The sequence below is a fragment of the Anser anser genome (genome assembly GCF_964211835.1).
Source record: "Anser anser genome assembly, chromosome: 23".
In the NCBI taxonomy this organism is placed as follows: domain Eukaryota; kingdom Metazoa; phylum Chordata; class Aves; order Anseriformes; family Anatidae; genus Anser; species Anser anser.
Genome location: NC_139744.1, coordinates 4,778,242 through 4,792,529, shown reverse-complemented (window position 1 = coordinate 4,792,529; position 14,288 = coordinate 4,778,242). Strand labels below are relative to the sequence as shown.

The window sequence follows — 14,288 nt, the reverse complement described above, 5'->3', positions numbered from 1 at the left end:
CTCAACTTTTAAGCCCTTTAGCTTAAATCACATTCTCTCCCCACATCTTCCTTTCAGCAGGGGGTGTGAGAGAGCTGTGTGGTGGAGTTTAGTTGGCCATCAGTGTGAAACTACGACAGCCTGTGTGCTGGATTTGTGCAAGTGTCTGTGGGTGCAGTTTTGCATGATTCCACGCAGGTGTGCAAGAGAAGGTGTGTGTTTGTGAGAACTGTGTGGCCCCCCTCACAAGAAAATGGGCTGGTCACCTCAGGGCATTCTCCACTGCTCTGTCCATGAGCTCCAGAGAGCAGCCAGGGCAAGAAGGAGCCTGAGAACAGCTGAACAATCACAGAACAAACCCAGCCCAGAAGTGCCCACAGCACACATGATGAAATGCGGCCTTCTGTATCTGTAGCCCACTGCCTCCCGACCCTAGGAAGTTCACTGCCAATTTCAGTCCCCAACAAGAATGGGCCCACAACAGTTTGGATCCTTATTTTAATTCTGTAACACAAGATTCAGAGTGTAAGACTGTGGTGCCAGTCACCCCTCCCTGCTTCTCCAGGCCAGGACACAGCTGCACTCCCCATGGCTAGAGAGTTCAAAAGGATGGTGTTAGCTTTATGTACAGGGAGACAGGCTGAGAAATCCTGCCCTCTTCGAGCAGGCCCAGCCCTACGTAGATCTGCTGCTGGTGTGGTGTCAGTGGTGTCTGGGGTGGGACAGGGGTCCCGCATGGGGAAACCAATGCCACACATACTTCTGTGACTCATGGGCCTGGAGCTGAGTCATGCAGGGGCTGAAACCTTGGGCAGAAGTGGCATTGAACCAGAGGAACATGGGTCCTATTTACCCTGAAGGCGGCCAAGTCCAGGAGCAGATTGCCAAAGAGATGCTAGGGGAGCTCCATCCTTGGAAGAGTTCAGACTTTGCCTGGACTTGATCCTGAGCAACCTGATCTGATGAGACCCGCTCTGAAAACAGGGTTGGACTACGTGCGTGCTGGAGGTGCAGCCTGTGATCCTCTGGAGGGTTTCTCAGATGACCTCTCATTCGGACTGCTCAGGAAGCATGGGGCAACATGCACAGTCACCACATCTCAGCCTTGGAGGGATGCTGTTGACAGATCACTTTTCCTGTTAATTCCCAATGTGACCCTCGATCACATACCGATATCATTCATGACATCAAAAGTGGGTGGAGGGAACAGCACTCATGCACACTGCTGCTCATGTAAAAAGATGCATGAACTCATGGGTGCACTCACAGACACTCCTGGATGCATACTGAAGTATATTTGGGCACACACAGACAGGTACGTGTTCACACAGCAAAGAAAGCAAATGCTGCTCTCCTGAACTCCAGGGTTCTGATCTCACTTTCTCCTGTCTCTGAAGGAACATCCTGGCTTGCTGAGGCCCTGCTGTGTTTTTCCTCAGAAGATATCAAGAGGTGGAAGACCATGAGTCCTGAGCAGCAACTCCATCTCCTCCTTCCTCCTGCCCCTGGTATCTTCCCACAGGGGTGAGGGGAAGGTCTACAGAGTGGTTTCTTTTGTTGCTGCTGGGTTTGGCTGAGAGCTGAGAGCTACTGCTCTTCATTCTGGACTCAGCCATCTACCTCTTGATCCAGACTGGGAATACACTCGTGATGGTGGAGCCCAACCAGCCCTTGCATCGTTCCATGTAGTTTGTCTTTGGAAACCTCCCATTCACTGACATGTGCCACGTCTTGGTCAGGATGCCTCTTATGCTTTTAGATGCCTTCTCTGCAGATAGGACAATTTACTTTTCCAGCTGTGTGCTCTCGCTCCTCTGCCTCCACTAGTGGGCCTAAACTGGGATGTCCTCTTCTCACTCATGACCTAGGACCAAGCTGTGTGCATCTGCCACCCAATGCAGTACTCCAGTCTGGTGGGAGGCCTGTGGTCTGAGCTCCTGCTCCCTTCCTTGGCGCAAGTGGCGCTCACCCTTCGTTTGCCCTGCTCTGGCCCTACACAATCACAGCTTCTTCTGGGATTCGCTCTCTCTCATGCAGATGGCTTCTGCAGAGAGCTGGCTACATTTCCTCCTCTGTACCCACCCCATTGACAATGTCTCCCTCAACAAAGTGGTGTCCATCTTCTCCAGGGCTGTGATGCCCCTGCTCCATGCACCAATCTACAGCCTAAGGACTGAAAAGGTAAAGGAAGCCATGGGAAACCTGAGAAACAGAGGGAGGTTGTTTGTTTGTTTCCTCTGCTGTGTTCTCTGTCTCTGCTTTCAGGGCCATGCCCTTTTCTCTACTCTCCAGCAATGGAGGTCTTGGGGAAGCTGCCATCACTGCTTCCACAGCAGCCCTTATTTTCTTTCTTACCTTTCAGCTATTCCCTCCTTGTTTCCTACCCTAGAAGCAGCCCTTCAGCACTTGCGAGGGGGGCAGAGAGAAAGAACAGTAGGAAGCTGGAAAAAACACACAGAGATACAAACCTGACTGACAGATGATGAGGGAGGCAGTGAGGAGACCAAATGTGGGCAGTCACGCCATTTGGGGGGCGTACACGGGGCTGTGGACATGTTTATGCCAGTGAGGTTATCAGATTGGGGACCTTCTCAATTGGGATGCTAAGAAAAGAGGAGGCATTCAACAAGCAAACAGAGACCAAGACCAGAGAAGACAAACACAGAGGCAATGACAAGAGACAAACCTCACCATTCACACCAGTTGTCGGCCTATCAAGAAGCCACAGGTGCCACTGCCAGGAAGATCAACCTGGGCCTTGCACCTCCTACAGCTGTGGGCCAGGACACAGGCTGGGATGGGTGCAGGACAGACCTATACAACCCCAGGAGGGGACATGCAGGGCAAGGGGAGCCAGGAGGAGCACACCAGGGCAGACAGAGCAAGGTGTAAAAGGGGCTGCTCCATGCACTTGTGTGGCTGGGCCCTGCACCTGAGCACCGCCGTCAGTCCTGTCCTCTTCTGGAATCTTTCCTTACCTCTGCGGAATCTCGCTCTGTCCCATGTGCATGTGTGCTGCAAGGAGAAAGTGCCAGCTGCTGGTGGAGCAGCAGGAGTGGATTTGGCACCAGCTGCTGGAGTCAGACTGGGGGTGAGGTCGCCCTTGGTCTGTGCTGTCAGCTGCTGGAGCCAGGGGGTCCCTGTGAAGCGCCTGGAGCAGGGGAAGCGGGTCTCAGACTCCAGGCAAATGTGGCAGGAGTCTTTTGGGTCTCGAAAAGCAGCTACTGGGGGTACCGGCCTGGGTGTATAGTCCTCAAATGCGGTGTGCATGACCTTGTCTGTGTGTCTCCCGGATATGTGCTCAGCTTTGATACCATTCGAGCTGCCGGCAGTGCCGGCCACAGCTGGGGAACCAGTGCTTCTCATCACCACACTACCAGGCCCAGTCTAGCCAGGCCCACTGCCCTCTACCTGCCCCTCTTGCTGGGGACGCTGCAGACGGGCGGCTGCTTTCTCCACTCCCTCTCCCCCTCCCACTCCCTTCCCCTCCCCTCTCCTCTCCCGTGCCGAAGGAGCTGCCTCAGCCTCTCCCCGCACCCGCCTCCGCGTCCCGGGCTGGGCTGCAGGACGGGCAGAGCCCCGCTGGCAGCAGCCCAAGCCCTGCCCGCCCCCAGGCGCCCAGCACTCGCAGCCCGGGCCAGCCCCCGAGCGGCCCCGGGGCGGAGCTGGCGGCGCCGGGCGGCGGCGGCGGGGAGGAGGCGCCGCGGGCGGAGCAGAGCCGGGGCTGGCGGGGGCAGCGCGGCGCGGGCGGCGGAGCGGCGGGATGCGGCAGGGCCGGGCCGCAGGGCTGGCGGGGCTGGCCGCGGTGCTCCTGGGTGCGCGGGGCTGCCGGCGGCGGGGCCGGGACGGGGGCTGCGGGGGGCCGGGGCTGCCCTCGCTGCTGGCCCGCCGGCTTCTCACGGACCTCGCTCCCCTCTGTCCTCCCTCTGCAGCCGTCCCGTCTGCCTCCAGCGAGCTCAGCCGGCCGTTCCCTCCCACCTTGCCTTGCTCCCTGCCTTCCTCCTCTCCTTTCGGCACACCCCCACTCGTTCCTGCCTGCTTCCCTTCTCCTCCTGGCTCGGCTCGGACCCTCCTTCCAAACAGCCCTGCTCCGACCTGGTCCCCAAATAACCATTCCCGGAGAAATGCCTTTGTGTGCTTTCTTCTGAGAAAATGCTCCCGTCAGCTGTCAACCGTTTTCGTCTCCCCTCTCTCCCCCCCCCCCCCCCCCATGACATTTTCAGTAGCAGAAAAGCCCTTTTCTGAGTTGTCTCCTTCTTGTCTTCTCGGCAGTGGCTACAGGCAGAGCCCAGGTGCAGCAAGAGCCGTGGGCACAGACCAGGGATGGCACCGGCATCAACATCACCTGCTCACACCCCAACATCCAAACCAGCGACTTCATCCACTGGTACCGTCATCTCCCGGGCCGAGGCCCCGCATTGCTCGTGAGCAGTCGCAAAGACTCCAGACCAGTGTCAGACCCGGAGGGGTGGCTGTGGGTGGCAGCAGACCGCCGGTCCAGCGCCCTGTGGCTCGCCCAGCCCCGGCTTCGGGACGCGGCGGTGTATTACTGCGCCCTGAGAGCCACGGGGAGAGGAGCCGGGGCTGCGGCCGGGCAGGAACCGTGGCGGGCGGGGCCGGGCGTGTGTGGCGGGGGCGAGGCAGGGGCACAGCCCCCAGGGGGCGCTGCCGCTCCGCCCGCCGGGACCACCTCGCCCCGCAGCCCCGAGGGTTCCCCCGCCAGCCCGGCCCCTCCAAGGCACTCCAGTTCTGCTGAGGGTCTGGAGCCTGGGTGTAGCTGAACGGAGATGGCACCAGCCTGGCAGAGATGTGTCCAGGGAAGAGGCACCGAAACACAGCTCCTTTCTCCTGAGCCCTCCTTTTCCTCACGCTGCAACAATCACCCTCTGGTACTGCCAACTTCAGGCCCCAGCAAGGACCGTGTCAGGACAGTTTGGGTCCTTGGTTTAATTCAAGGTAACAGTGTTTGGAGTGCCTCAGCGTGGCTGTCCATCGACCACCTTGGGATGTATAGGAGAAGCAGACTGCTGTGAGGCTCCTGATAGTGCCTGTCAGTGAGGGATTTCCACCCCTGGACACTGCCAGGTCCTCCTGGGAGTCAGTGCCGGAGCCAGGCCCATCTCCTCACACCTGTCTATAAAGGCCTGCCAGCATTGTCTCAGAAATGCATCACAGGGGGCACAGATTCCCATCCAGCCCACATCAGGCTGGTTCTCCTGAAGGCAAAGGGGCAGCTCCACATGAGGGATTTCACAGCAAAGGGGACTGCTCAGCTTAGTGGGTGTCTCATCCAAGCTAAGCTGCCTCATGCAAACACAGAAGCAGATCCCACCCACAGTTTTATCCATTTGCCAATGACACCCACCCAGAACTTCACCCAGGGTTTATATCCTGCTAACAGTCGCCTGGGGCATTGAAGGTAGGCAATAAACAGTAGGGCAATTAAGAAACCAATGTCTCCAGGATCTACCAGTCCTGTATTGAGTTGCAACATAGGCCAAGCCCTTCCAGGGCAATGGGCCATCCCAACAAACCAGAAATGTTTCTCAGGGCTCTGCCTGGGTCTCTTTCCTGTGGTCTACCCCACACCTTAGCCCTGGCAGTGCCATTCCTTCACCTGGGCTAAACTGGTTACGTTCTCTTGCAGCTGTGGCTGATTCCATTCCTCTGACACCAGGAAAGACAAAGGGTCTACACCAGCACACCTTTGGTTCGTCTCTCTTGCCTGCATGGTTGATTCCTTCTGGACATGACAAGGCTGTACCAAGCAGGGCCATACGTGGATCTCTAAGGAAACAGCTCTGTAATCGAGCAGGGACAGGGTGCCCTGCTGATGGGAGCTGTTACAGAGGTAACCAGGCTCTAATGAGAAGCTGCAGACATCAGGGGGCTGCAAAGCAATGACAGGAAAAATGTCTGCCAGCAGTCGAACTGGGCCTGGAAACGATGGGCATCCTTGAAGTGCAGCTGGGCACCAGAGCGCTACAAACATCCTGAAGATAGCCTCTACATAACGGAAAGAAGAAACAGAGAAACAACCTCTTGCTTGAGCAGGAGCAAACCAAACGGTCAGGAAAAGTGGAAAGGAATGTGAGGAAGTCCCTGTGAGTGCAGGTCCTGGGCCTGAGGAAAGCTGCTGCATGGTTGGGGGCAAGTGGGCACCACAGAGCAGCGTGGGGGTATGCAGACTGCTTGTTGTCTTTGCACTGACCCAGCCCATGGGGGTGCAGGGTCCTCAGGGACTGGAGATTGCCGTGTATGGTCCATTACGGCTAACACCAATGCTGACTTGTGAAGTGTGTCAGCCCTGCATGTGTGCCACCACCTGGGCCCTGCCAAGTGCTGTGCTGGGAGCAGTTGGGCCTCATGGGACACATGTTCCTGCCACACATGCCCATGTGTGCTGGCCATAGCCCTGAGGTGGGGCAAAAGAGGGGAGATGAAGGTGGAGTAGAAGCGGTGGGGCATCCCTGCACTTATTCCACCCATTCCCCACATCTGTCATCCATCTTCTGTCCCCACCTGCTTACCCAGCACAGCACTGTCCTGAGCAAGAGGAAGCCCGTTCCTAAGAGCCTGCAGGGTGCCCAGCCTCCACAGCCTCCCACAGACTCGTAGCTTTTCCCGTGAGGACAGCAGAGGTTGTGCTCTCTGTTTGCAGGACAGGGGGAGCTGTGGGCAGAGACGCTGCAAGGCAAGGATAGATTGCCCCTTGTTCTGTGAAAGCCAGGGACATCTTCTTCAGCTGCAAGGGGCAGTGCCCAAGAGAGGACCCTCTGCAGCGTGTCGCAACCTCCCATTCTTCTGGGAGTAGGGAAGAGGCTCCTTAAACACCCATCTTGTACCCAGCAAGGGCAAAACCATTCTCCCTGGGCAGCTCAGGAGGGCATACACGGAGGGAAAATAACATCTACAGCCAAGGCTGGGATGCAGAAATCTTTAATGAGTGTACAGAGGAAAAGCAGGTCACTCTGAGCAGAGGCCCCTCAGTGCAGGGATCACCAGGGCCTACTGAGAGACAGCGTCCCTTGCCCATGGCGCAGATCATGCAGGGCATGTGTCTGCTGTTACCGCAGTGGGAGGGCTATCTCTGAGGAGCCCCACAGCCCATGGGAGAAGAAGAACACAAAGAAAAGGGAGAGAAGGAGGTAGGTGGAGGGATTGAAAGAGAGACATGAGGCATGTTTTGAGAAATCTCGGGGTAGCCTCTGGTCTGGCTCCTGCCAATGTCTGCCAGAGGAGGTGAGGAAAGTCAGTCATTCTGCAAGCAATGGCCTGAAGATTCCTCCTTCTATTGTCCAGCACCATGGTCGTGCTGGAACCCCAGGGCCATGGCCAGTGGCTTTAGCAGGGCAGGCACCTTCTGCCACAGTAGCGGCTGGAAATGCCCGAGAGGTCACAGCAGCCAGAGGTGATGGGGACTCCGTCACAGCTGAGGATGCTGCCAACGGCAGCGGAGGTGGAGGATCCCACAACGGTGTTCTGCGGGAAGGAGCTGAGGATGGGTCCGGGCAGGGTCACCACCACAGGAGAGGGCTCAATGACGACGGTGGAGTTCTGGCACTGCCTGACGCAGGGCTCGTTGCAGCTGCTGGCCAGTGGGGTCGGGCCACAGGGCCGGCATGGCAGGCACTGGTTGTAGCAGGACATGTCTTGGGGCTGGAGATGCACCTGGGAGAGAGGGCAGAGATGAAGCAGAACGCATGGGTAGGTGAGGAGCAGCCCTGTTACCCAAAACAAAGGAGCCAAGACAACTGCTGAGGGTGGATGTGGAGGCTGTGCCAGGAGGCTCATGGTCTTCATCGCTTTGTGCTGACAGGGCCCTTCAAAGAGCAGCCTGAACCAATGAGACAATCCCGTAGCACGTAATCCAAAAAGCTGCCTCAGCACCATGTCCCAGCCTCTCTCTACACAGAATGTCTCTCTCCACCCCTCTCCCATGGCAAGGAACTCCAAGACCCAGCATAGCACTGAACCACCATCAGATGTGATGTCTATTGATGCAAGATCCCTTCTAGTTCAGAAGAGGAGGAGAGAGGGCTTCAGACTCACCTGGTTCCCAAGGAGGATGAGGCGAGAGAATTGGATGAGAGAGCAGGGAGCTGGGCTGCCTTTTATACTGGTACTTCATTGCCGCAGGCCCAGGGGCACCCTTGGCAGAGGTAACAATTTTCTGAGAAGCTCATCTTGAATGCAAACCATTCCAACAAATGTTATGGTCTGTGTGTTGGTTTCCTGCACTGCTGCCTTTTCATTTCCAGATCTAGGCCATGGCCATTCCACAGCAATGGTTTCTTTAGAGTGCTGGGATGAAATGTCCAAGGATTTCTAGGACAGGAATGCATCAGTGAGGGCAGAAGACTCACCGGAAGTGCTGGACGGGTCCCCTCTGATCATCTTCATGGCTCTCCTCTGGACCCACTCTAACGGGTCTATATCTTTCTCATGCTGGGGGCCCCAAAGCTGAACACAGCACTCCAGGTGGGGTCTCAGTGAAGCAGAGCAGAGATAAGCTCTCTAATCTAATTAGAGCAGATTTAGCTCTCCTAACTTACTCATCAGACAATGTCTCTGTATTCTTTCCAGGTTACCTGTCCTTGCTCCCACCCTCTATGGCCTTCTCTGTCATGTTTGAGTTTAGCCAGTTGCTCCATGTTCATCCACGCAGGTCTCCTGGCATTTTGCCTCACTCTGTCTTTGTTGGGATGCATCGCTCCTGAGCTTGGAGGAGGTGATCCTTGAATATTAACCAGCCTTCTTGGGCCCATCTCCCCTTCAGGGCTTTGTATCATGGTACACTGCCAAGCAGATGTCTGAGCAGGCCAAAGTCTGCTCTCCAGAAGTCCAGGGCATGAAGTCTGTTGTGCTTCCTCCTCGCTGTGCTCAGGATCATCAATTCCACTATTTCACAGTCACTGCAGCCAAGGCTGCCCTTGAGCTTCACATTCCCACCAGCCCCAGCTGCTATGAGAACGAGGTCCAGAATATAGCACCTCTCCTCATAGGCTCACCTTGTGCAGTCACCTGAGGGCCTGCTTGCTTGTGTTCACACATCTGCTCTTGTCTTGTGACAACCTGTGTGCAGCTGGCTTTGTGTGAACGCATGTGGGTGCACAGATTTGTGCATGGCTCCATGCAGGTATAGATGAGCACGTGCGTGTGTCCTTGTTTCCCCTTTATCACGAGGGAATGTGCACAGTGTCAGCACTCTCCCCTGCTCTGTGCATGAGTCGTGCAGGGCAGCAGGTTCCCAGGGACAGAAGGAGCCTGAGAGCCGCTGAATGGAGATGGCACCAGCCTGGTAGAGATGTGTCCAGGGAAGAGGCACTGAAACACAGCTCCTTTCTCCTGAGCCCTCCTTTTCCTCACGCTGCAACAATCACCCTCTGGTACTGCCAACTTCAGGCCCCAACAAGGACCGTATCAGGACAGTTTGGGTCCTTGGTTTAATTCAAGGTAACAAGGTTTGGAGTGCCTCAGCGTGGCTGTCCATCGACCACCTTGGGATGTATAGGAGAAGCAGACTGCTGTGAGGCTCCTGATAGTGCCTGTCAGTGAGGGATTTCCACCCCTGGACACTGCCAGGTCCTCCTGGGAGTCAGTGCCGGAGCCAGGCCCATCTCCTCACACCTGTCTATAAAGGCCTGCCAGCATTGCCTCAGAAATGCATCGCAGAGGGCACAGATTCCCATCCAGCCCATGTCAGGCTGGTTCTCCTGAAGGCACAGGGGCAGCTGTCGCTCCTCCTGGGTGGGATTTCACAGCAAAGGGATCACACAGTGCCAAGAGTAAACTGATCCCCCCCTTGTGCCAGACAAATGCTAAGCATTTGGAGTGCTTCAGCATGGCTGACCATCAAACACCATGTTCATAGTTCCTGGGAGCCCTTCCCAGGGGCCCTGACCAGCAGCTTTGGCATGCAGGGCACCTTCTGCCTGAGTAGCAGCTGGCAATGCCAGAGACATCCAGTCCTGCTGAATGCTTTCATTAAGGCCACGAGCAGTCGGAAGGAGGGCACCCTTGGCCAGTTTGTGCATGGTCCCCAACTGGGGCACACAGGTGGTGATAGCGTAGGTCACAAGTGGGCTTCGGAGAATGCAGGAAGGCTGGAGAGGGGGGCTGACCAGAGCCTCAGGATGGTGCAAAGGAGCAAAGAAAAGGATTTTCCTCTTGGGCAGGAAGCACCCCCAGAGTAATGCGGGGTGGGGGCTGGCTGCCGAGGAAGCAGAGCCTCAGGAAAGGGTTTTGGGTGCAGGAGGCACCCAGCCACACACGAGCCAGCAGCGCGCCCTTGCAGCAAAGGCAGCCAACGGCCTGCGGAGCTGGGGGGGTCAGGGGGTGCCCCGCAGTGCGTGGGGCCGGGCAGGTGGGGCGGGGGCGAGGCGGGGGCACAGCCACAGCCGGAGCCACGTGGGGGCGCTGCCGGTGCTTGGAAGTCCCCTTGCAGGGCCCGGAGTTAAACAGCACGGGCCCGAGGGAGCATCGGAACAGCCACGTTGGGTTTCCTCTGTTTTCTGCAGTGGTCTCGTTTCAGGAGCTTGTTGTACAGGCTTTGTCCCAAGCCCAAATCCAGCACCTCTGGCGCTGAGATGACGTCCTGGCAATGCCACAAATGTCTGTGCTGGACACTGCCTCTAGTGACACCTTTTGGAACCTTGGATCTTGCCAAAGGACTGAGGCGTTGAGGAGTTTGCTGCACTAGTCAGCGCCGTTGAAGGTCTGCCCTTGGAGCAGGATTCACTCCTGTCTGTGTGTGCAGAGGTGCTGACTGCTGAGCAGAGGGCTGTGGTGGGGCGTCCTTCCCTGCCAGAGGGAGAGTGTAGCTCTCCTGAGGGGGTTGGGTGGAGGGGGAGGAGGCAATCCCATCTCCATTGACAGCAGAGCTGGGTGCAGGCCTCTGTGTCTGGCCGGGTTCTGGATGGCAGCGGGAAACCACTGGGGACACTTGCCCCTTGCTGGGGCTGCCCACCTGCCAGAAGGGGCAAAAAGAGGGAAGCACACAGTGGCCATGTTGGTGTCCTTTTGCCTTACCGCTGACCAAGTGAAATGTCCTGGCCTTCACAGGCCTGCAGCTGTGAGCTAACGGCACAAGTGTGAAGCTCGCAGTGCTGGAGAACCTGTGACTGGCAATGGGGAACCTGGGGCACAGCAAAGATTGGCTGGATTCCTTTCTGACTGCTTTAACCACTGGCCCATCCCTCTCTTGAGAGCCTTGCTGTGGCAGAGGTGTGCCCCAAGGAGCAGCAGGGGGAGAGCTTTGCTCCACCCTCTGTGCTGAGGTTCAGAGGCTGCTTTGAGCTGGCAGAGGGGGAAGTGAACTCGCAAGCTTGAGCTCCCTCTTTCCGGGCACTCCGTGGGCACCCTGTGAAGGCGAGAGCGTGACATGGTCCTGCTTTTTCTGGCAGCCTTGATGGCACTGTCAGACTTTGGTGAGATGTGACTTTCAGGAGGGCAAGCTAGGGGCAAGATGGCATCCCATCATTTATGGAGGGGGGAAATTGGAGTCCTGCCTCCCTGGAAGAACTGCAAGTGTTTTCTGTAGGGAGAGCAGGGGCTGCAGACCAGTAAAGGAGACAGTCTGGGAGATGTCAGGAGCAATAAGTGTGCAGGGAGGAATAAGCATCTAGACTTTTCCTTTGCAGATGCCTAGCGTTCTTACATGCATTGTTGATAGGTATGTATGGACTCAAAGCCTGGCGAGGTACTGCTAAAAAGTCGGTGAGCTGACAGACTTGGGTATGGGAATTAAACAGCATCTGCAGAAAGAAGAGTGCATGTGTACTTAGCTCAGCATTTTACAGCCCCTGAAAAGGGAGATGGAGAGAGGAGACAGTGAGCAAGCTGGTGAAATGAGAGACACAGGAGAGAAAGGGGGAGAACAGACACACCTTCAAGCAGTGCTGAAATGCTGTTCTGGCTTTGCAGGTCATGCACAGAAGGACTCTGTGCTGCAGTTTGCACAAGAAACCACCATCCAGGTGGGACACAACGCAACTCTGCACTGCAATTTCTCCACCAGCAGCTTTGCTCCCTACATCTTCTGGTATCAGCAGCGCCTGACCCAGTCCCCTCAGTTCTTGCTGCAGGTGAGCAAGTTCAAGCTTCATGTGCATTCCGGGAGGATCTCCTCTGTGTTCTCCGTGGAGAACTCCCAGGTGCTTCTCCACGTGCAAGATGCCAAGCTCCAGGACAGCGCTGTCTACCTGTGTGCGCTGAAACCACACTGGTGCCTGCAGCATGCAGCTTTATACAGGAAGGTGCGGGTGCTGTGAGGAGCAGCTCCCTCTCATCACAGTTTGCATGGAGCTCTGAGCTGAGCCTGCCCAGCAAGGACACGTGGGGCTTGTGGTGAGCCAGGTGTGAGTGGCAGCCCCTGCTCCTGATGCCTGGCAGTGTGGTTAGCATAACCAACAGTAAGGCAAATATCCATAATGTGGAAGGGGGCTGTTAAGGTGCACCCCTGCCCCCTTGTTTCTCCCTCTCACTGGCCCCAGCATGTGGAGACACCCACCATTGTGGTGAGAAAGGGCATTAGTGTTATCACTCTAGTAATTCAACTAGTAATTTATTTGTAGTAATCTTTAGGATTTTGTAGTAATTTTTAGTATTTCTAGTAATTTCTTATGTAATAATAAATCTCTAGTTATAACCACAACCTGTGGCCAGTCCTCCTTCTGCCAAGGATCCCTAAAGAACCTGCCAGTGCTCTGTAGTGTTGGGAGACAGACCTGGGTGTAGTCAGCAGGATCCTTGTGTTAGAATAAGGAATGGTTCCCTTGATAAATGGGCCACACTGTGGAAGGGTTTTCTTGGAAATGGATGGCAAGATGCAAAGCAGGAGTGGCTAAGGTCAATACACCACAATCCAAATGCCTCAGGGAATGAATTTAATAAATGGAAGGATGCGTGTATGGTAAGGAAAGACAAAAGGAAGGAAGGAGTGTGCTGGTTGTTAGCTGCAACGTGGAAAATTGAGAAGGAATGGGCTGGAAGTTTAGAGGAAGAAAACAGAAGGTTGAAAAGGGAATTATCAGCCAAAGATACAGATGTTTTGGCTGTTGCAGAACAGTGCTTAGACGAAGTCGAGGACTTTTCAGCTTCTCACGCTACCCTCCACCAAGGAGGCTGGAGGTGCAGATGAAGGTGGGAGGAGACACAACAACACAGTGAAGTGGATTTACTGCTTTGTGCGGTAAATTTTTTTGGAGAGAGGGAGAAAGTTCACACTGCCTGGGGGGTATAAAAGGAACAGTTGGGGTCTGCAGGGCTTGGAGTGTCATTCCTTTGGGTGTCTGAGAGCTCTACATTTGAGGTGTGCTGAGGGAGGTATGGGGGAAGACAACACAACTAGCCAGGTGCTGCCAAGCCAGACAAGGTGTTAGGGGTGGTGATAGAGGGGGCCCAAGCATCAGGGAAGCAGAGACTGCCAGGGATGTGGCCGTGGGTGGGTGCCCGCTGTGGCCCATCAGTGTGAGTGCACGTGACCCACTGAACCCACATGCTTTTCCCTGATGACTCCCCACCCTTTAGCCTATGGAACAGGTTGTCCTTGTCCCCTCTGGGCTTTTCGCATCCCATACCCCACTGGAGCCCCGTTCCTCTTGCAAATGCTACGTTATCCCACCAGAACAGGACACAGCCAGAAACCCTGGGCTGCTGCGTAGCATGGTTCCTCACTTCTTTCTGGGGATGTGGGAGAGAAATCGAGGTGTCTTCTCCTCACACAGGAAATAGGAACATCCTCATGGAGCAGAGGACCCCAGGGTAAAAAGAACAAGCTCAGTGGCAAAGACTGCCCTGACATCAGCCATGGCCAAACAGTGCGTGTGCAGAAGAGAAGGCAGTTGTAGCTGAGGAGGCAAGGACCCCTCTGGGAGAGGAGACGACAGCAGCCCCTTCCCCTGATGTGGCCCCCAGAGTTCCCAGGACCCCTGACTGTGACAATCCTCAATGGTTGCTCCTGCTGGAGGAGGGAGAAACCCCAGGGAGCATTTTGGGCACAGTCAGACCAGAACATTTCTCGTCACTGAATCTCCCCTTGTTCCCCCAGCAGAGTCATTTCCGGCAGCTCTGTTCTCTCGGGGCTGGGAGGTGCTTTTCTGACTCTCTCTCCCTCAGCAAACAGGAGGGTCGCTCTCAGCATGCACCGCGGGTATCTCGTCCTCACTGCCTTCCTGGGGCAACTGCTGGGTAAGTGCTGGCTTTTAATCAAGACATAAATCTTCTTTCCCCAGGAAGCCCTCATCAGCCTTACCATGTTTATGTGGGGACCAACTCTTGAATCACAGGGAAAATGTTGGTAAATGTTG

General features: G+C 55.9%; 3 protein-coding genes across 4 annotated transcripts in view; 2 read left to right on the top strand and 1 right to left on the bottom strand.

Annotated features, from left to right (window-relative positions):
• LOC310885820 (M1-specific T cell receptor alpha chain-like) overlaps positions 1-14,288 on the top strand; it is a 373,370-nt gene that overhangs the window by 69,486 nt on the left and 289,596 nt on the right. Inside the window, exon 1 of one of the 2 annotated variants that reach the window (XM_083809630.1) lies at positions 14,086-14,169. The exons of the other annotated variant lie outside the window; for it this stretch is intronic. Within the exon in view, the coding sequence (XP_083665756.1) occupies positions 14,121-14,169 (49 nt within the window). The 5' untranslated portion in view covers positions 14,086-14,120. Of the gene's footprint in view, positions 1-14,085; positions 14,170-14,288 lie in introns of those variants that run through there. 2 annotated transcript variants of the gene reach the window in all.
• The window catches only part of LOC310885518 (uncharacterized protein), a gene marked incomplete at its 5' end in the record, with an annotated part of 44,430 nt that continues 32,158 nt past the window's right edge, over positions 2,017-14,288 (top strand). The window contains 3 exons of the mRNA XM_083808983.1: positions 2,017-2,160; positions 2,875-3,794; positions 4,252-7,131. Coding sequence (XP_083665109.1) covers positions 2,017-2,160; positions 2,875-3,794; positions 4,252-4,735 — 1,548 coding nt within the window. The 3' untranslated portion in view covers positions 4,736-7,131. The remainder of the gene's footprint in view (positions 2,161-2,874; positions 3,795-4,251; positions 7,132-14,288) is intronic.
• On the bottom strand, positions 7,125-9,661 carry LOC310885823 (feather keratin Cos2-3-like). Its single transcript, XM_083809632.1, has one exon. The coding sequence runs from the start codon at positions 7,918-7,920 to the stop codon at positions 7,324-7,326; it is 597 nt and encodes a 198-aa protein (XP_083665758.1). The 5' UTR covers positions 7,921-9,661; the 3' UTR covers positions 7,125-7,323.

Excerpts from the sequence above, each read along its gene's own strand:
- LOC310885823 (XM_083809632.1), bottom strand. The coding sequence starts at position 7,920 with ATGGGAGAGGGGTGGAGAGAGACATTCTGTGTAGAGAGAGGCTGGGAC.